Source organism: Dendrobium catenatum, unplaced genomic scaffold, assembly GCF_001605985.2.
Source record: "Dendrobium catenatum unplaced genomic scaffold, ASM160598v2 fragScaff_scaffold_776, whole genome shotgun sequence".
Lineage (NCBI taxonomy): Eukaryota > Viridiplantae > Streptophyta > Magnoliopsida > Asparagales > Orchidaceae > Dendrobium > Dendrobium catenatum.
This window is the reverse complement of record NW_021319238.1, coordinates 318,918-341,487: the sequence shown is the minus strand read 5'-3', so window position 1 is coordinate 341,487 and position 22,570 is coordinate 318,918. Positions and strand designations below refer to the sequence as shown.

Below are 22,570 nucleotides of genomic sequence, written 5' to 3'. Positions count from 1 at the left end.
AAAAGCCACTGCCAACACTCGTGATACCTCCTGATATTGTGCCCCACAAAGACCATGCCCACAACACGTAGGAGTGTCGCCACCTTCATGGCCTTGTGGAGGAATTGATCAAGACGGGGAAACTAAAGGAGTTTATGCTTGCCTACTCGGTTTGATGACCAGGGAAAGATTCCATTGAATGCAATACAAATGAGCCAGTACCAGCCTACTCAGTTCATGTAGTCGGCGTGGTGCCTGCCATCATGGGCGAAGAATGCGCAAACTCGCTTGTAGATCCCGAAAGACCTCTAGTGGGAGAAGTCAATGCGGCATCCACCTATCGATCTACTGTGATAGCTATAAGTCATGTAATTTTTCATGAGGAGGATAAATCATCTGGCAAGAACCTTATAATGATGTGGTAGTCATTGCTGCGCTTGTCGCCAACTTTCAAATTAGTAGTATTTGATATATATATAGGGAGTTCTGTGAACATCATTTTCAAGTATGTCTTTGACAAGACAAATTTGTTTGCTTTGCAACTCACCCCTACTATGGGACATCTTTACGATTTCTTTGATGAGCAACGCAATAATGTAGGAGTGCTCGCCCTGTCAGTTACTTGGGCAGAGGATGAACACCAGTATATTGCTATGGCCAACATAACCATAGTCAACGCCTCAACAACTTGTAATGTGCTATATTTTGCAGAACCCTGCTAAATATCTTCAGGGTTGTAGTATCCACCTACCACGTCGTCGTCAAGTTTTCGGCTGAAGGGAAGAAAATCAAGGTGAGGGGCGACCTTAACCAATTGCGCACTTGCTATCTATTAGAGTAGTCGGTAGGGTGGTAGCCACCACTGAGGAAAACTCCAACTGGATGTAGAATGGGTGCCAGAATTGGAGACGTTTGAAGAAGTTGAAGAGGTGCCCAACATGAAGAGATAATAGGGTAGAGCCCTTAGAATCAACGCCTCATTCAATAGATAGCATCAAGGAAAGCTCATTCAGGTGATGTGGTGCGACCTCAACATATTCACATGGATAGTAGCAGAGATGCACCGATTTAATGTAAAAAAGGATACTCACCCCATCAAGAAAAAAAAATAAGGAAAACAACCACCTTACTCGCTGAGCCCATCAAAGAAGTAGAAAAGCCTATGGCCGCCGACTTCATAAGAGGTTCAGTACCCATACTGGATCTCCAATGTTTTCATGGTGAGGAAAGCAACAAGTAAGTGGAGCATGTGTTTGGACTTCACGAATCTAAATTTGGTGTGCCCCAAAGATGACCATCCGTTGCCCAAGATCGACGCTGTAGTCGGCTCGACAGTCGGTTACTTAGTGATTAGCTTTTTGGATTCCTTCTCTGACTACAACAACAATAATAGCATCATGCCTTTATCCAACTATGGGGTTGACTACATTAACATTTTTAGAAATGGCATTTCTTTATTAGATCTAAATATGAATTTGACTCTTAACCATTAGATTAAAATGCATTCAGACGATTTTGAGAAAATGGCCTTCATTATGGCTGAAGGCTTATACTGTTACAAGATCATGTTTTTGGGGCTGAAGAATACAAAAATAACCTACCAAAGAATGTGGACAAAGTCTTTAAGGACTAAAAGGGGAGGAACATTGAAGTCTACATAGATGACCTCTTAATGAAGTGCAAGTTATCTAGCTAGTATATTGAAGACTTGAAGAAGATGTTCGCCACTACTAAGAGGTATAACATGTGACTAAATCCACTAAAAGATACTTTTGGTGCTGGCTCAGGAAATTTCCTAGGTTTCCTCCTCACCCCAAAAGGCATCAAGGTCAAACCCGACAAACTTTGCCCATGCAACCTAATTAACTAGCGAAATGTACTCGAGTGACATAATTTGTATTTTATTCCTTAATATCAATAGAATTATAATACTTGGGGGCATCGCTAAAACGGTGATGTTCTGAATTGGGACAGGTAATGCTGCAATGCCATTTTAGTATGTGCATTTGGCAAATGGTAAATTGACCCCACTAGTTTTTGCATGTCCATAGTGTCCTAGTGCTCCAAAAATTTCATGTCTAGCAGTTTTGAAAATGTTTTGATACACTCCTTCGCATATTATATTCATTCATACTTGAGTAAACTGGTGATGTTACCCTATTTAAATCCAAAATTTTCGCCCTTTTCTTTTCAATTATAATGTTAATTTTTAATTCAAAATAAGTTCATGTAATTAAATTTCATTTTATTCTCCAACATCAATAAGTCGGTAATACTTGGGAAAGAGGCGTGCAGTGTCCGACACCGTGTCCGACACGACACTCGTCCGACACTCCTCTGACACGTGTCGGACACGCCGAAAATGTGTCCGATTAAAAAATATTAGATGCAAATTGGACACTCGTGTCCGACACGCGTATTTTAAATATTTTATGAATTTTTTTAAATATAATTTCTTGTATTTTGCGAGATTTAAACTAAATTTCTTATTTCCCATCTATAACACCAAATCAACGTCCGCACTTAATACCCAATCATTGAATATTCTCATTTAAATTTTTTTTTTTTTTGCAGTGAAGGTATTTTCATCTCCTCTCTCGGTGACTGATAAATGGCATCGAAGCCTGACTCTCGACACCTGAAATATTAGCTGTTGTTTTTTGAAACTTACCAAAAAAAAGCTAATGTACATGCTCGGTACCGCTAGGTATCGCTAGGTACCGCTCAATACATGCTTGGTACCGCTAGGTACAAGCTCGATACCGCTAGGTACATGCTCGGTACTGCTCAGTACATGCTCGGTACCGCTAGGTACATGCTCGGTACTGCTTGGTACATGCTCGGTACTGCTCAATATCTTTCCATACAAATAACTTACGAACTTTAAAAACAAGCAAAGCTTCAAAATTACTCTTACCCTTGCAGGTTGAACCCCGTCAGGGGGCAGTGCCTCCTTGGACCCTCGACAAACCGGTATATTGTTGTGTTCATGTTGTCTTATTATTGAGATATTTTGATTTCACTTCATATCAATTATAATTTCTATGTTGAAGGATAGTAGTTCAAATAGAGAATATCCATTATGATTTAGAAGGAATATAAATCTTCGTCTTCTATCAAGGAAAACCCCACTTTATATGACATGTGATAATAAGATGTGGGATGTTGCTGGAGATGGGTTCGAGTGCCTTGATGATATGGGATTATTGGAGGTTGCAAATCTTTCTCTAGATGAACCAGAGTTGAAAGTAATGATATTCAATGATGATGATATTGAAGGCCAAATATCAACCTCTGAATTTAATTCTATCATTCCCTCTTTTGAGTAGTTGGACCTTCATGTTGTACTAAATGATTTTTTGCTTATATTTCTGTGGTTGTACTGGACATTTTGTACTAAACATCTTTATGTTATAAGTTAAACAAGTTATCATGAAATTGATTTATTATTGCTTGTCATTTTTAATCTAATGTCATCTTAATTTCTATATATTATATTAAAAAATTATTATGTCGTGTCCACGCCGCACCCGTGTCCTATATTTTTAAAAAATGTCGTGTCCCGTGTCCGTGTCGTGTCGTGCCCGTGTCGACGTGTTTGTGTCGGTGCATCATAGCTTGGGAGCATGGCTAACAGGTAGATGTTCTAAATTGTGGCAGGTGATACTGCAATGCCATGCTAATTTGTGGATTTAGCAAATCTTAAATTGTCCCCTCAAGTTTTGCATGTCAATAGTTCTCCTGATGCTCGAAATTTCATGCCCTGCAGTTTTGAAGTTGTTTTAACAGGCTTCTTTACATGGTTTATTCCTTCATACTTGAGTAAACTGGTGATATTGCCCCTTTTAATTCCAAAATCTAAGGTAGCCTTTTTATTCGAAGTAATTTCCTGTCAACAAGGTTGGTTTGGACCACCACTGCAAACCCCATAACCAAGGAGAAAAAAAAAAAAACTATTAAAATGAAAAAGCAGGACCTATATAACTCTTGTAGTAAAGGCCTAATTGTAACTTTATGAAGGGTCCGTCTGAAGGCATTTGGTAGCCTAGATAAAGAAAGGAGTAAATTGGAACATGTATGCACATGTATTTCCTTACTATTTTGGTCCTAAGAGTATTTTCCTGTGAGATATTTCAGAGATAGTGGCAATGATAATGGAGATGATTTTGCGTTTTTCTTGTCTCTAAGATGGGTTAACCATTACTGTAAAGCTTAAACACATGCTATAATCAAGGTCTTAGGTATCTGCAATTTGATTTCACACTTCGTATGGCAGTGCAATACTTGCTGAACTACTTATGTCAAATCCTTTAATTGATATCTTTTCTAATTTTTAATTTTTAAATGTTTTTTGTAACAGCTTTAGATTGGATTTAGGAGGGTTAGCATAAATCACTTCAAACAAAAACTTTGGGGTGCCTAAATCCAACAGCTAGTTAAATCTAGGATTTAAGTAATTAATACAGGTTAGTAGGCTTTAATAAGTACTTTAGGGATTGAGTCGATTGACTCTAAAGAATTTATCAATCCCGCACCTTTTTGATATGCTCCTCTTGCTAGCCATCAACACCTTGATGAGGTCATCGATAGGAGATTTCGGCGCGTCTATCAGAGACGACCACGGAGATCGACGACCACGATTGCGAGCCTTTATTATTGATTTTACTTGTACCATCAGTTTTTTATATTATGCTTTTATTTTCGTAGTTTCCCATTTTACCCCTGAGGGTAGTAGTTGCTTTTGTAGCCCCAAGGGGCATTTTAGACTTTTGCACTTTATTTTCTTTGGGGCCTATTTATATGGCCATTGTATCTTGTATGAGGAGGAATGAATTATTGAATGAGAATTTTCTACTTTGATCTCTTTGTGAGTTCGTCACTCCCTAGTTCTCTTTGTGAGTTCTTGGGAGAATATTCTGGATCTCTTTGTGAGTTCCGACGTGGTTACGATATCTCTTTGAGACCTTAAAGAGGGGTGCGCAAGGTTAGGGAATCCCATCTCTCTCCACTGTTTTCTTACTGTTTCCCAGCCTAGAGATTTCCTTTTCCCCCCATTGCTCTTGCCGTCGGCCCAGCCAAGAAGATTGGCCACAGGCCAATCACCCAGCCCGCCACCAAGACCTGCCGATCCTTTTCGTTTTCACTTCCAGCCCCCTCCCTGGACATCCAAACCCGACTCCCAGGCTACAGCATGCCGCCGGGTTGCTCCTCTTGGCCCCAACGTGCTGGAATTTCAAATTCCCCTAATTAAGCTAGTTTCCTAATTGGTTTTCATCCAATTAAGAAAGGCAATTAAGGGAATAAATGCTTAGTGAGGAATTTAAATTCTATTCCCTCTTAATAATTCAAATTTGGGAGTTAAAATATAATCAAATTTGAAATTACAATTTCAGATTTGATTGAGGAATTACTTGATTAGCGTGGACCCCACCTGCTATTTTCGTTTTCCCCCCATGCTCTATGGCCGGTCCCCCACCTTGCTTCTTAAATACCTCCCTAATAGCCGCCTAATCACTGCCTCAGATTTCAGTTATTTTCTTCTCCCGCTTAGCCAGTTTTCTTAATTTCAAAAATCTGATTTGAATTACCAAGCCATCTTTATTCCCTAAAATAAATCCTGACGTGATTAAAGGTTTCTTTTTTTGATTCTCACACAAGTAAACAACCTCTCACCCATCTTTCTCCCAACCGAAATTCCCTCTCCTCGCTCTCCCGCCAGCAGACCTTCTCCCTTAGCCAAACCGCTGCTCCACCCCTCCCCCTTGGAAGATTTTGCTTGCGGTGACCATCCGGATCCACTCCAATGATGCATGGACGAACCCGAGTGGAACTACGGGTTTGAATACGACCGCAACGGAAGAGTCAATATCTTGCGATCCCAATTCTTCGACGTCGGATTTGACTTCGACGATACCGTCGACGAATACTTGGACCGAATCTTGCCAACGCTTGTAGACTCCATTGACGAACACTTCTCCGTCTACACTTGGATTATCAAAGGTCGATCTACCGTGCCTCCTCCGCCTCCGAGATCCTCTTCCACGGCAACGTTCCTTGGTGCTTCCATCTTTGTGGCAACCTCCATGCTAGTTTGGACAATCTTCCGTCGCTCAACTTAGTCTCCGTAGGAAGAGAGGGCTAAAGGTCTCAAAGTGTGAACAACTTGGTATTAACCGTGGGATTTTTATTTACTAGCTTTTGTTTTAATGTTTTCTTTCGCAATTGCTTAAAGGACGTAGCTCTCTCGTTGTATTTTCTTGCCTAGCAAATTAAACATCGCGAATTACTTATGATCTACTTGACTTTGATGCATGATCAAATAATTCGAGGAGCTAACATTTAATTCTCGTTTTAAATTCTTGTGTAACTCCCCTTTTGCATCACATCACACATGGTACAGGAAGTAGTGAATGGTTGTCCCCACGGTTCTCATGCAATGTGTATATTCCAACTTTTTGGTACCCAATTTTTGAATAGATTCGTGTTTCAGTTCTCTGACATGCCCAGATAATCTCACGGGCATTCTGTTGTCCTTTCCATTTGTCAAGGGAGTCCAATTCCGGACAAGGCAGAAAATCTTGGGCCCTAAATATGGACTGATGTGAAAGAGAGGGCTTGCTTTTGTTCAGTCATACCGTTTCTTGAATTTGGCATTTTATAATGCCTTCCAGATAAAAGGGAGAGCTAATCCCTAAAAGTTGTATATTGTTCAATCACTCATGTCCGGGTCTTGAGTTTTAGCATTGTAAGTGTACTTATTTTGAGGTGAAAAGTGTTATAAAATGCTATTAATGTCAAGAAAATCCATCATATTCTAGTTTTGTGTTAAGGATTATGATGTTTATAGCAGCGGCTATGGATAATTAAAAGTTTTAACAAGTTTAATTTTTATAGATTTTCTCAGCTGCTATTAGATGATAACTAGAAGTGGAATGTAAGACTGCTTCCTATGACTAAATTATTGCAAGTAGATATTATTAGATATTATCAGATGAAACAAATATTTTGACGGCTTCCTATTCTGTTCTAAATTTTTTAATTTGATTATTGCCACACGATGGGTAATAATTTATGTCAGTGTTGCCTCTCTAGGCTGGAATGCACATTTATGCGAGAGCAGCCTCTAAGGGGAAACGTGTTCAGGTAAACCTGTTAATGAGAATTTGTCATATTCTTCTAAAATGCTTAAGTTTGTTGTTTTTTTTTCCCTCTATTTTTAACTATTAGTAATTATAGTTCTTTCACGCAAGTAATAAAGTTATCTAAAGAATATTTCCTTTATCAGTCAAATATGGGTGCAAAGAACCATGCTATTGTCATGCCTGATGCAAGCATCGATGCAACATTAAATTCCTTAATTGCTGCTGGTTTTGGAGCTGCTGGACAAAGGTGCATGGCTCTCAGTACCGTTGTATTTGTTGGGGGATCAAGACCATGGTACTGTAACTAGATTTTGAATTTATAATTTGATTTTCATCTGATATATTATGACAAATATAGTTGCTCAAGCTTAATTTAGAAGCATTTCTGATGGGATTACCTTGTTTTCTTGGTTCTGTTCAGGGAGGATGAACTGATTAAACGTGCCAAAGCATTGAAAGTAAATGCTGGCATTGAGGCTGGGACCGACCTTGGTCCTGTCATTAGCAGACAGGTGTAGTTTAAGGAATATTTGCTTAAATAGTACTATGTTATAAAAACTCTATGTATTTATTTGTTACCGTGGGCTTGCATGTGGGTTTGCCTATGTTTTAGTGAAATTTCTTTGGGGATTTGCATGTTTGATTTCTCTTTTAGACGCATGGGATATTTCCTATACTCTTTAATTGCTTCTTATAAACAGGCAAAGGATCGTATTTACAGATTGATCCAAAGTGGAACTGAAAGTGGTGCGAGGGCAGTGCTTGATGGGAGAAACATCGTGGTAAGCCTCGTCTCGAAGTAGATGTTCGTAGAGTTAGCTTAAAATAATTATTAAATCAAAGTATTGCATCTACTCTCTTGTTTTGGCTAGTTTTTTGGCAAATTTAGTTAATAAGTTTTCGTTATTTCTTTTATATTAAAAAATTATAATGAGAAAATACACCATGAGAATGGAAGAGACCGCTAAAGAAGCCATCACATTGTGATTATGTCTACTGCGTGCTGTGTTTTTTTTTTTTTTTTTTTATTAACAAGGTTCGCATTTATTTTTGGTTATAACAGCTTGGTTGAAAATTTGTTATTGATATTATGTTGTATTGATTATCTATTTTTGAATGCTGAAAAAGCTTTAAGAAGGGGATCTTGATATTAATTGAAAGTAGTTTTTTTAATTAGGCTTTGCACAACTCGTTGATTAGAATAGGTTCGGATTAGAATTACTAGCAATTATCCACGGCGAATCAAACAATGAGGGAGTTAATCGTGCATAGGCTAAATCACATGCGCCAAGTTTTGAACATTCAAGATAATCAAGAAAAAAAATAAAGCAATGACAAATAGTAGTCTTCAAGTTAATCCCTAATCTAACAATGAGACGTAGGATGCATAGAAGATTACACTCAATTCCTACGAATGACTAGGCTTGGCAAGAGCAATTGAAGTAGCTTTCGGGATTACAATCAACCAATTGAGAATTTGGATTTAGAAGAAATTACAATACAAGTGAAAAGGAAAACCTTTGCTTAAGGCTACGCGGAGATCGTCCACTTGATGCCTTCAATATCTTCTTCCATGGCTTCTTCCAAGTGCTGATTTCAAATCTGAAATGGTGTTCAGGTTTGACTCCAAACTACTGAGAAAATTCTCAGATTTTTTTATGTAGGAGAAGGCACTTGGAAGGAGATAACCCGTAACTCATAATCTGAAATAATTCTTCAGATTTTGTGATTAGCGGATGCGGAGTTTGGAGAGAAAACCAAGAGAGAACTTGAGAGAATTCGGCCAGCCAGGGTGGGGTTGAGCAATCTTGCCAAAGAAACAAGTTAGGAAATCTGGACAGATTTCACAAGCATTTAATAAGGGGATGGGTCGTGACAGATGGAGGGAGGCGGTGGGTTTATTTCCTAAATCCTCAGTTTGGTTTTAGGAAAGGAGTTAGAATTTATTCCTGTGAAAATTTCGGTTGGCAAGGTTAGGAAATAAATTATTTTCCCGTAAAAGGAAAGGGGAATTAGTGTTAGGCAGCACTTCCTAACTAAGCCAACAGAGGATGGGGCCGGCGGCAGTAACGGATGGGAAATTGGTGTGATTGCTCAGGGCTTGATTATTTGGGAATTATAGATTTGGAAAGGGGAAATTGAAGGTCCCAATCAATGGCTAATTGCTTTTATTATGATTTATTGGCTTTTCTAAAATAGATGTTGTATATTAGGAAATATTTTGAATTTCAAATCAGTTGGATTTGAATTCAAATATAATCCTAAATATATTTAACCCATATTAGGAAATAAATAAAAAAAAAGGGGGGGGGGAAATCAAAGAGGGGAAAAGGGGAGAGGTGGCCGACGGCCAAGAGTGGGGATCAGTGAAGGTGGCCGGCAGCTAAGGGGAAAATTTTGTGGAGCTTGTAGTGGGAGAGGAGATGAGGAATTTGGTGGAGGAGTTTGACATGACGGAGACGACTAAAGGAGGGTGATGAGGGAAGATGAAAATACGAAGAGAAAACCACGAACCCGGCCGTCTCCAAGGTTGGTGGGTGATACGATTTCTCTCTCCTAGGGACCTCTCCAAGTTCTCTCCAAGAACTCTCAAACGCTCTCAAAACACAAGAGTAGAAGAAATATCATAAGCAATAATTCATTATCTTCAAAATAAAGCAAAGGGGCTTTTAAATAGCCTCATACAAAAGACTCCAAATCAAATGACACAAATGCCCTTAGGCTTATACATGACAACTCCCATAAAAAGGGGTACAACGGGAAATACACAAACACACATAAGCTAATAATAAAATGCATGAAAATAAAATACATCGACTCGAAAATATAAAGACTCGATCGTGGCCGTAGATCGGCGGCCACGTCGCTGGTAAACTTTCCATGATGATCTGATGTCCCCATCATATATATAATTCTCTCACGTTTTTTACTTGTGAAATTGCATTGGGAAATTAGGATGGTGGTCATTTTTTACTTCTCACAGCACATAAGCATGGGGAAATATGATTTTATCTGCCTCCTTTTTAGTGAAAAGTTGAGAAATATGATTGTTTGTTTTCTTGCAAAATATGTCCCTTATTTATTTTCATTAGGAAGTACGTCCAAAAACTCACTCCTAATGAAAATACCCCAATAATAGATAACTACAAACTGCTTTTTGAAGTCACAGTATATGAAATAGGTTTGAAGGTGGTTCAATTTTGATTCCCTGTCATATAATTTTATTTATCACATCATTAGAGATACATTGGACCCAAACTTTAATAAATATGATTCAAATTTAATGAATGTTATTGCATTATGTATGGTGGAGATGAGTTCGACTACAAATTTTAAGATGATGAAAGTAAAACAACTACCATGAATATAAATGTTATCATCAATGAATTTGTATTATACAAGTATAAGTTAAGAGCTGCCATCTTAGAAACTCTCTGTTGACTTAAAAAAATAATAAAAAAAAAATAAAAATGAAATTTGAGCAAATGCTTCTCTCCACAAAGCAGGCGACCTATATTCTATGTCTCGGACCACCGGTAGTTAGTCGCTAAACGAAACGATGCTTCACTCACATAACTCCCACTCGACAGTTCAGTCGATAAAAAGAGTTGAAAGGAACAAAGAAATTTACATTTGAGTCTTCACTGAAAACCTCCTTTGCTTGTCTCTCTGTAGTGCACACAGACAGAAGCCGAAGCTCAGTCCAAGGAATCGAGCCCACACGCTCACCGCTCTCACTATAGGCATCCATCTCGACACCTCCATGCCGGAACCCTATCTTGTGAATGCCCTCTGCCTTCACCCTGAGTTGCCTTCATCCGATGCCCCAGCCCTAACCTCCACTTGTATCCGACGCCAGACTCGCATTTGTCTGACCCGACCCTAACAGAGCCCGCTTGTGGTCTTTGCTTCGTTTTCAGTAAGCAAATCAGCACCATTCTCTAGTTTTGAATCCCATCCAATAAGTCGAGACCTATGCTGCATCTCTAATAAAAAAAAAGGAAAAGGAAGGGGATCAAAAGCTATTGGTTATTCCGAATAGGGTCGTCATGATTTCTCTGATTCAAAAAATACAACAACAACAACATCAAGCCTTTATCCCACTACGTGGGGTCGGCTACATGAATCCTTTTTCTCCATTGTGTCCTATTAAAAGTCAAATTCTCGTTTAAATCTAATAAAGAAAGGTCATTCCTAATATTTTCTAACCAAGTCTTTGGAAAATAGAGAAATGAAAAAAATCAATCAAAATTACTTTACGGAAATACATTATCAATTTTATTTAGTTATTTAAAAATTGAAAAAATTTTGATAAAACAAACATAATCATAAAACAACAAGTATTTTTATTTTTGAAGACCTCGCGTCATCGACTTTAAGTCCGGCCGAGATGGTTTTAATTCGAAAGCCCCACAGTTGATCTTAAATCCTGTTGGGATGATTTAAAAGTTGAAGATCCGCGCCATCGATCTTAGAGCTCGACAGATGGTTTTAAAATTTGAAGATCTTGGGCCGCCTTATCTTTAGATTCGGCTGGAAAAAACTTGAATTGAAGACCTCACGCCATCGACCTTAGGTCCGGGTGGGAAAAAACTATTGCAAATGTCGTCCCGATTTCCCCTGGTGGGTAGGGGATGCCGGGAAGCTGTCGAAATTGCCTCAGAAATCTAAAGGATATTTTAATTTAAACATTAATTCAATTAAAATGTTAAAATTTATTTTAAAATGTTAATTAATTAGTTACTGTTTAATAAAAATTAATTGATTAAAATTAATCAAATAATTGATTAATTTGGTAATAATTAAAATTATAAATGAAAGTTCCGAATGGATTCAGCACAAGTGAATAACTCAATATATCATCATCATCATCTTAAATGATGACATGTCTCCATCCTTTGTTTTACTTGTATTTGTGACAAACATGAATGAAAAGGTGAATTAAATGGGGAGTACTATAAAATGATGTATTTTTTATGACCTTTGCAAATCATCATTGTATTTGAGTTTAGTTGAGTTTCTACTAAAAGCTTCCTACCAAAATTGGCATAAGCTAGAGGAATAAACATATTCTTTCCTATTTATTTTTAATTCTGCTTCTCATCATTTTCCCAAATGTCATCCAACATAAATGGGAGATTTTCATACACCATTTTTGATCCAGAGGCTATCTTGAAGTGCTTTAAATGCCTTCAAATGAAACCTCTCATTAATAAATTCCACATAGGTAACATTGAGTTGAAAACTTTGAATTGTTGTACTATTTCAAATACTATGTCCCTTTGAAACATTACCTCTCTTCTTCGTATTTCAAATACTATTTCCCTTAGAGGTCTCTGCTTGTCAAAATATCACCTCTCTTTCTCTAGCTAATGAAGTAGCAAGGATTGCAACAAATCATTTCAAAATTAATTTATCAATTGAAATTAATTAGTTAATTTAAAAAAAAAATCAAGAGTATGTTTAAAAATTCGAGAGTTTTAAAAATTCGATAGCTTTAAAAATCCGAGAGTTTTAAAAAATTCGAGAGCAGTAGAAAATTTTGATAGCAATGAAATATAAAATCGACTAATTGATTAATTAATTAATTGATCAATTATGAAATAAAATGCTTTAAAAAGGTGGGAGGTTCTATTAATTGACATATACAACACTGTTTTACAAGCTCTCAAAATTTCCAACAATAATAACACTCAACACAATCCCTCGCAAACTCAAACTCTCCAAACAAACAACTCTCAAAACAACACATCAAACTCAACTCAAGACAACAATCAATTGCTCTCCAACTCACAAAATAAAAGCTCTCATGTACAAGACTCTTCATAACACACATTGCAAGCTCTTTAAAGTTCCACTGTATGAGCTCCTGCAACAAACAAGTGAAACTAATTAAATATTGAAATCAATTAAATATCAAAATAAATGCTAATGCAAAAAGAAAAAGAAAGCAAATGTTGCAGTAAACTACTAGTACATTGGTGCAGAAAACTTTTGTAGTAAAAATACTAGTGTCACACAATGACAAATTGCTAGCTAGTAAGTGTTAAACTAGTAACTGTCGGGCTAGTAAATAGCTGGAAACCATAGTCTGGTGTCAAACAACTATTGTCCACTTAGACAATTCAAATTAATGGGTATCCTAATCTATAAGATTAGGTTGTAAGACCCGCTATCGGACAACTTCCAAGTGAAGTCGTAAGACTCATATTTTAGGAAAATTGTTAAATAAAGTGCAATGATCCTAAACCCCAAACTATCCAATTCAAATAACTGGGTATCTTAATCTAAGGGATTAAGTTGTAAGATCCACTTTTCAAACAGCTTTCAAAGAAAAGTCATATGACCCACCCAAACAATCAAATCTTCAAGCAGCTTTGCTGTAGAGTTAGGTTGTAAAACCTATGTTTGGGCAACTCAAATAGATTCGTAAGCCCCAGTCCAAATTAAACCATCAGGCTACTTTTTATAAAAGCCGTAGCAGTCCAAATTAAACCATCAGGCTACTTTTTATAAAAGCCGTAAGTCCCGACCCAAATTCAAATACCTGGGCTACTTCTAAGAGAAGCTGTAAGACCTGCTTTAATTTATGTATAACTTCTAAACAAAGTTATAAATCTCAAATCAAATTAACTTCTGGGTATTCTAATAGATGTAAACCCCAAAATTCCAATAAAATAAAAAACTCATATCCAACCACCTTAGTCTACTCGGGAACCCTTAGAGAAGGCAACCCATGGCTACTAATCAGATTCTCTGGACACTATGGTCAATAATTGTTAGTATTGGTAGAAATCTACGGTATACCCGGGATGACGGAACCATGAGATCTTGATCGGGTTTACCCCTATTTTCCCGATGATTGAGACTAAACACCTAAAAATTATTCATCCTTAATCAAGGGTTCTCTCTTACGTGTTAAGAAGGGTAATTAACTATGAGTGTTTGCGCTCATAGGAGTTAAGGACCCCAGATCTAATTAAACCCTGATAGTACCCTCAGGGGAAATTTGATTAATTACAATCTGACTTAAGGGAAATGAAATCCTATAGCTGCAAAGCGGGATTCATGCATTCGTTTGATTTTTTTCTTGAGCCAACACTATCACTCTAGAGATTATTGAATTGGAGGAGCTGCCTTTGTCAAAATAAAGGCAGGAAACTTCACATGAAACTCAGAATAGTTTGAACCCAACACAAGTGACTCAAGTCAAAAGATAACAAAAACTCACAAGTCGATTAACTATTCTCCCTCTATTTATTATTTGTTGCTTAACAAAGTCATATAAGAATAAGATTTTGCCAACCAAATAACTACTTGTCATGAAAGAAGAGAAGAAATTCTTTTATAAGAATAATATGTAGACATTAATCAGGATAATCAACGAAGAAAAGGATAGTAGATATATGAAGGGATGGAAGATCATACAGGAACCCAAAGGTGCAATGTAAGACTAATTGTAAAGGGGTTTTAGTAGAAAGATGGCATATAGACTTGGCGGAAATATTCTCCTTTGGTTTAACTATGGACTATAGTGCTTAATATTATAGCAATAAAAGATCTATTCCTTGAGCAAATGGATATCAAGACACCTTTCCTTTATCGTAACTTGGAGGAAGACATTTGTGTAGTGCAATCTGAAGGTTTTGTTGAAACTAAAAAAATAAATCTTATGTGCAACATAAATATATGCCTTTACATCTTAAAATAAATGTCTCACTAATGATACTAACAATTTGATGGGTTTATCTATTTGATCAAAATTTGCAAATGTAATGTTGACCATGGTTGCTATGATGAAGGAGAAAAAGTTTGTAATATTCTCTTCCTATATATGGAAGACATCATGACATGTTAATTTATGGAGCTGACTTTTAAAAGATCATTTACTTCAAAAGGCATTTGCTTAAGGAGTTTTACATGAAAGATCTAAGGGTAGCTTAAAAGATTTATGGGACGAGAGTATATCACAATAAAGCTGCATGTATCTTATGTCTTTAAAATTCAAAATATATTAACTGTTGGGTAGGTTCAATATGATAAAAACAAAGATTTTAACACCGCTCATTGGCCACTTTAAATTGTCTAAAGAATTAATGCAAAAAAATTGAATAGGAAAAAGTACACAGCCAAAGTTCCTTAATGCCTCAGTTATCTATTCTCTTACATGCACAATGATCTACACAAGACTAGAAATTGCTATTTTTTGAAGTGTTAAAATTTAGATCTCAAGATATGGTTAAATCAGCTCATAAATGTAGATCTTTGACTAATTCATTTTGTGGGCAAGGAGCATATATTGGAGATCTTTTATTAATGTTAAAATTTTAAAAATATCATATTATTGATTATGAGATTTTTTAATTATTTTTTTATTTTTTGTTACTACTATAAATAGAGCCTTGTGAGATGGGCTTTGTATATCACATCGTAAACAGTAGAGAAGAGGGAGAAAGAGGGGAGAGAGGGATGGCAACTGAGAGGAGCTTTTCAGGTGCTTAGAAGAGAGAGGTATTCTCTTCTTCAAGAAGAAAAATAGGTGTTGTTAGTTTTGATTCTATTAAAAGGAGAAATTGGAAGAGACTCTCATTTGGATTAATGCAATCGGGAAACGGGGAAAGGAAGAAAGTAATTATATATTTTTCTCCACATTTTGCTCTCATTTTCATGGTTGATGGCTATGCTCTTTCTCATTCATTAATATAAATAAAATAGTATCTTTATCATTATCTCCAATTTTGTATGAAGAGAAATCCTTGATACATTTCTCTTTTGAAATTTAATCGAGTAATTTATTTATGTGATGTCGTGAACGTAGGTGGATCTAACCAAATCATGTAAACTTATGTTTTGTATTTATTCTCTTATTTTCATTTGATTTTTGCTTAAAAGTTTTATTTCTATCCTAACAACTGCAATATGATTCAAATTTATGACTGTTTTAGAATTTTGTTCCATTTAAAATGACACCATTATATATCACATGTGCTTTGTTTGTGCTTATCACTATTTAAACGTTCTTATCTTCTTCTTCAGGTGCCTGGTTATGAAGCAGGCAACTTTGTGGGGCCTACAATCTTAGCTGATGTCACATCTGACATGGAATGTTATAAGGTATTCAAGCATTTAACCCTAGTTATATTTCCTCGTATGTATTGAGGTTTGGTTGGTCATCTTACATTTATCATATTTATCCTCTTTATCGTCACAACCGTCACCACAATCAGACTTATTTCTGTTTTTCTCCTGCGAGAAATTATTATGTGCGGAGTTCGGATGTAGATTTGTGTTCGGACTCCAATGAAATATTCACACGTGGTCAAAATATAAATTTTAATATTACTGAATGTTTGTTGTGTATTTATTGTATATTTGCTGAGTATTTATTGTATATTTGCTGAGTATTTACTGTGTACTTAATGCTCAGCAAATATGCAGTAAATATTTAGTAAATATGATGTAGAACGAACATGCGAAGGAGCTTCTTAAGAGAATTAAAAGTGAATGACAACGTAATTTCAATTAATATCTTATTGAGATAGCAAGAAAATCATTCAAAATTTCGTAGTTATCAACTAGCTTAGGTGAAGAAGTATGTAGATTAGCCAAAATCTTCAGACAACCAAAAATAGTAGCAACACTAAAAGCTATTACAACAATCCGTCATTTAATAACGAGAAGTTCACCTTGGGGAAATACTCTCTCAACTAGACTAGGCTTTGCGGAGAAGAATTTCAGCACACCAAACGATGCCACGAGGAAGGTTGCGATGCCAAGGGTCTTGAGCCACGGAGAGGTCGACGATGACGCGGCGGGCGTGAATGCTTGACTTTCGAGACTCCAAGTGTGCTTTGCAAATTTCCGGTCGTAGATGCTCGCAAAGATTGGTACGACTCTTTCCAAGTACTCTTCTACGGTGGTCTCGTCTTCAAATCCTACGTCGAAGCACGGTGAGCGTAGGATGTTGATGCTTCCGTCGGCGTTGAAGACCAATCCCCATTCAAACTCCGGATCCGCCATTCATGCTTGGGTTAGGGGATTCTTCAAGTGGAGGAGAACTAGAGGATGGTAGTAGAGACTCCTTGCTTTGGTGGGAAGAAGGGAGGCGAGAGGTGGGAGAGCCGGCGGGAGATCACTGAGGTGGGGCGGCGGGTTCCAAGAGGGGAGGAGTAGGGTTTGAGAAAATCAATCCAAGTTCATTCCTCAATAATTCTGAAATAAATTTCAGTTTTAATCAAAATCTGAATTTAATTTCAGATTTAATTAAATTTGGAGGGAGATTAATTGGAATTTGAATTTTGAAATAGGTGTAGTGAATGCATTAACATTGCATTAATGGGATTCCTCCTTGGGTGGCCGGCGGCATGGGTGAGGGAGGGGAGAGATTTACTAAAATCTGAATTTAATTTCAGATTTCAAGTAAATTTGGAGGGAGTTAAATGGGATTTGAAATTTGAATCAAGAGAATTAATTGTCATTAACTAGCCTTAAGTGGGATTCCCCCTTTGATGGGGCCGGCGGCTAGGAGAGAGGGGAGGGGGTGAGGAAGCAATTGCACACTTTCCAAATGGGTTGTTGCCACCTAGGATGAAAAATTAGTAACTCCTCATGTGAAGAAATTTGAATTGGATCAATTTCAAAACTTTCCTTTTTTGGAAGATTTCAAATAAGGAAAGTTTTGAATTTCAAAATTTGAAATTCAAAATGTAGTAACTTCCTCATTCATTGCTATGCAACAATCAAGGAGCCACTAGGATGATGGATGTCGTCACCAAGGGTGGAGCATGGGATGGCCGGCGGCTAATGTAGGAGGAGGGGTGGGGTGGCCGACGGGTTGGGTGGGGTTCTTTTGGCGGAGCTTGGAATTCTAGTGGTGGAAACGATTGGATGAAGTGTTGGAGGAATGGATCTCGGGTGAAGATTGTCGTGGAGAAAAGGAGAACCAAAATTTAGAAAAGAAAATAATAAGATAACACGAACCACGAGTCGAGGACGCTTCCAACGACTGGTGGGTATTGCAAACGCTCACCTTGAGCTCAATCACCCTTCTCTAGCCCTCATGCAAGAAGAAGAAGATAATATAAAATTTCATTCAAATATTCATTAACCTCATACAATGATACATGACCCCTATATATAGGTCATGAGATATAAAAAAAAATAAAAGCATAAATAATGACTAAATCGCCCTCGGGGCCCCAACATGACTCACTCACACACAAGGGTAAAACAGGAATACTGAAAACTGAAAATGCATGAATAACTAAAAATATAAGCTCTGAATCGTGGCCATCGATCGGCGATGCTTCCGGCGATATACGTGTCTGAACCGTTGATCGATGACCTCATCAAAATATGCAGTAAATACTCAGCAAAAATACTCAATAAATACTCAGTAAATATGCAAAGTCCGGAGGCAAACTCTACGTCCGGACTCCGCACATAGTAATTTCTCATAAAAGAACTAATTGTCAGATGCACATTTCATTGCAAATTTTTCACCATTAGATGATGAGTCTACATAATTTTGCGCACATTTTAATGTCATCCTCTGTTAAATCCAACAGGAGGAGATTTTCGGTCCAGTTCTCCTCTGTATGCAGGTACGCACCTTAGCTGCTTTACATATAGGCCTCGTATTTTTGCTATTTGTGGATAACCACCATTTTTTTATCTCTTAAAGAAATTGGCAGTAAATGCCACCGTCTTAGAACTTGCCATGGACAAGTTGAACAGCTCTCTTTAGCTAGGCCGAGCACATTCTCCCTCAAAGTTCTCAGTTTCTATAATCAAAACACGTTGGAGTTCCCCATTTTCCTAATTATTTGGTCTCCGTGTTTTTATGAAGTTTAACCGTGAAATAGTGCGAATATTTACTGTTTATTTTTGTATAATCTGATTAGGTACTGTAGGGGTAAGCTTTGTTTGGGGAATTCATTTAAGTTTGGTTAATTTTAATTGTCTATATTATTTGAAATAAAGCTGCCCTGTGCTTCCTGGTACTGGTCTTTATGAAAAGGGTTAGCTTTTACTATTATTATTATTATTATTGTGAATGTTTTCCCTCTCGCTTGTCTGACTCTGACTGCACATAATATTGACAGGCCGAAAGTCTTGAAGAGGCTATCACCATTGTCAACAATAACAAGTAATCTCTCTCTCCTTCCAAGATAGAGTTCAGATATCCATATTTTTATCACTTTAACAGGTTCAAATCACTATTTTCTTTGGACAAGGTATGGTAACGGAGCATCCATCTTCACCTCATCAGGTATAGCTGCAAGGAAGTTTCAGAATGATATAGAAGCTGGCCAGGTATGTTTAAGTTATCAATTATAAACAGCTATTACTAAACAGTAAGTGATATTTGTAGCATCTTAGCCAAATCCTGGAGAAATTATTACGTGCGGAGTCCGGATACGTCCGGACTCCAATAAAAAACATGACATGTATTTTTGTACATAGTGTGTACAATTGTACACACACTATGTACAAATTATAAAATTATGTACATAGTGTGTACAAAATTATATATATAATATACACACTGTACACAATTGTACACAATGTGTATAAATTTGTACACACTGTATACAATGACATGTGTCATATTTTTATTGGAGTTCGGACGTAATATGCAAAAATAATTTGTATGTTTAAGCTAAGAATTGTACATGTATATTTATCAGTCTTGTGTTTCTGGAGATGTTTATCTGACTTTTTTTTTTCTTCTCTTATTTTTATTCTTATTTTATGACTAGGTTGGCATTAACGTGCCTATTCCAGTTCCTCTCCCATTCTTCTCATTCACTGGTTCAAAGGCTTCTTTTGCGGGTGATCTTAACTTTTATGGTAAGCCCAAATGTATTATTGTTTTCTGCACAATCATTAGATATTCTGACTAAATTATTTGTTAGGATAGTTTTCAGATTTATTAATTTTTTTTAAGATGAATGTAATATAAGTTTTCATTGATTACCATGCATTATATTGATAATATGTTGACCAAATTTTTCTCCTCCATGCATTTTTGCAATTCATTAAGGACAAAATTGGCTCAAAATTTTTTTATCAAAATTTGATCAAGATATATTGTAAAAGAGAAAATGATTAAAAAAGTCTCTTGACTCTTTATGAATGATCAAAATAGTCCCCAATTATATTAAAGGATCATTTTGGCCCCCTCAAATCTTAAAAAAAAAATCCAAATGGTCTTGTAGCGGGAATATTTTGATTTCTGTTTAAGAAGTCGGGGGACCAAACTGATCTATTAATATAGTTAGGTACTATTTTGGCTTTTCATAAAGAGTCAAAGAGATCATTTTGATCCTTTTTTTTTTCCTATTTTAAAATTCTTAGACTTATTTTTTTGATGAAAACAATCTAAAAAAGTTATTAATTATTCATGTTTTATATTTAGACAAAAATTTTTTCTGAGTAAACAACCAACTTTTTCCCATTTCCTTCAACATTTTCTAACCCATTGGATTTCTTTATTGAATGACAGGCAAGGCTGGCGTACAATTCTACACTCAAATAAAAACTGTAACTCAGCAATGGAAAGATTTGCCGGTTCAGGGCGTTTCCCTGGCAATGCCAACATCTCAGAAAACATAGATTCTAGTATCCAAATCTTCTTGTCTTCATGGTTGAATTTTATTGAAAATTTTTCTTATATGTTTATGATCCTTCTTCCCAAAATTTGCTCAGAACAACGCAGTGTTCTACTTCTTGTGATCTGTCGAGACTGGCATGTTCTTGCATTATTGTGATTTAGGCTTCGTTTGGGACAGCTTTTTTGTTGCTTTCTAAAACGGCTTTCTAGTACAAAATTTTCTAATTTACAATTTTTGTACTAAAAAACTATTTTAGAAAACAGCAAAAAAGATATCTCAAACGAAGCCTTATTGTTAAAATGTAGGCTTCGTTTGAGTTTGCTTTCTTAATGCTTTTAAAGATGTTTTCTAGTACAAAAATTTTTAGTTCAATACAATTTTTGTGCTACAAGTAGTTCTTACCTTCCTTTGGGGGAGCCATCAATTCAGCTTAAGTAACAACTACCTCCATTGGGCTCCCAAGAGGAACTCATCCCAAAGTGTCAACATCTTGCTCATCCCTTGCGTTCTTAAAAAGCCGAATTGTTGCCCTTCTTGCTAGTTTTTTGCTTGGCATAGCTAACTCAACAGGGTGCATTTTCTCTTGCTCCCTAAATAAAGAAGTTAAAAATTTACTGAAAGGTTTTTTTTTTTTTGGACATTTAGGTCATTTAAGATAAACTCACAAACATAATGCATACACAAAGATTCAAACCCAAGACCTCTTAGTTAGAAGTCTAAGCTCTCAACTAACAGATCAAGGTGAACTGTGTAAATACTGAAAGGTGAAAGAGCATCAAGCTCTTTAGATTGCTCCTTATAGAAGAAAGATGTGAGTGACATCCCATCACTGTTATCAAGAGGAATCAACATGACACTTGAGGCTACAAAAAAAAAAGGATAGTAACTTCGTATTTACTTTCCTTTTAGCGATTTGGTAACCATAAGAAATGTTTTTTCGTTAATTCACTTATTCTTTTTGTCACTTACGCTTCAAAGATTCAAGTTGAGAAATTAAATGTATACTTGTACATGTCTTCTCAAATGTTTAATAAGCATTTAAAGAGTTCCAATGGAAAATTTGAATTCTATGGACCTCAACAATGAAAACTTGTCCAAGGGAAACTCAGCAAAGCAATTTGAGGTGAAACACCTATGGTTCATGCAAAATCCCTCAGATTGAGAGGGCTTGTCCCTCCTCAAGGAAGCACACTAGAAAGATTGGGGAGCAATCGGTCCAGTAACTATTAGATTGACATGGTAAGCACCTTGATTTCCTTTACCTTATTCACCAAAGTGTAAAGATGTTGCTCATACCTCTTGCCCCTTAAAAAGATGAATTGTTGCCATCTTCACTAATTTTTTGCTTGGCATAGCTAACTCAGTAGTGTGCATTTTCTCTTACTCGCAAAATGAAAATGTTAAACAAAATATTGAAAGGTGCAAGAGCATCAAGCTTTAGATTGCTCTTTATAGAAGAAAAATGTGAGCGGCATCGCATCACTATGATCACGATTAATCAAAATGACAGCCGAGGCTAGGGGTGTAAACGACTCGAGCTCAAATCAGGGGGTGTTCAAGCTCGACTCGTGAGTTCAATATCGAGCTCGAACTTGAGTCGAGCTCGAGCTTGAGCTCGACTCATGACATTGTAACGAGTTCAGTGAGCCGCTCAATTTTGCACCTAGTTGCGTCAGTTTCCCGCCCGGTATTTTTTTTTTCACGCCCAGTTTTTCAAGTGGAGAGCACGGCAGAGAAAAGAAGCCTGTTGCTTTGGGAGAAGAGCACTATATAATTTTTAGGTTCAATAATTAATGCTGCTGTTACTGCATACATTTATTAAAGCTACACTAT

General features: G+C 36.7%; 1 protein-coding gene and 1 pseudogene across 1 annotated transcript; both read left to right on the top strand.

The window, feature by feature from the left end:
- Positions 1 to 22,570, top strand: part of LOC110113359 — a 36,199-nt pseudogene that overhangs the window by 4,013 nt on the left and 9,616 nt on the right.
- Positions 7,034 to 20,934, top strand: LOC110113358 (methylmalonate-semialdehyde dehydrogenase [acylating], mitochondrial-like). Its single transcript, XM_020845906.2, has 10 exons — positions 7,034 to 7,122; positions 7,265 to 7,416; positions 7,543 to 7,633; positions 7,823 to 7,903; positions 16,158 to 16,235; positions 18,689 to 18,724; positions 19,226 to 19,269; positions 19,358 to 19,436; positions 19,883 to 19,973; positions 20,629 to 20,934. Exons 1-10 carry the CDS (start codon positions 7,078 to 7,080, stop codon positions 20,736 to 20,738), a joined length of 807 nt encoding a protein of 268 aa, XP_020701565.1. The 5' UTR covers positions 7,034 to 7,077; the 3' UTR covers positions 20,739 to 20,934.

Bases quoted from the DNA above. Each gene is read 5' to 3' on its own strand.
- LOC110113358 (XM_020845906.2), top strand. From the start codon at position 7,078: ATGCACATTTATGCGAGAGCAGCCTCTAAGGGGAAACGTGTTCAG. The intron at 7,417-7,542 runs GTACTGTAACTA...GGTTCTGTTCAG, and splicing joins GTTGGGGGATCAAGACCATG to GGAGGATGAACTGATTAAAC. The intron at 19,974-20,628 runs GTAAGCCCAAAT...ATTGAATGACAG, and splicing joins GGGTGATCTTAACTTTTATG to GCAAGGCTGGCGTACAATTC.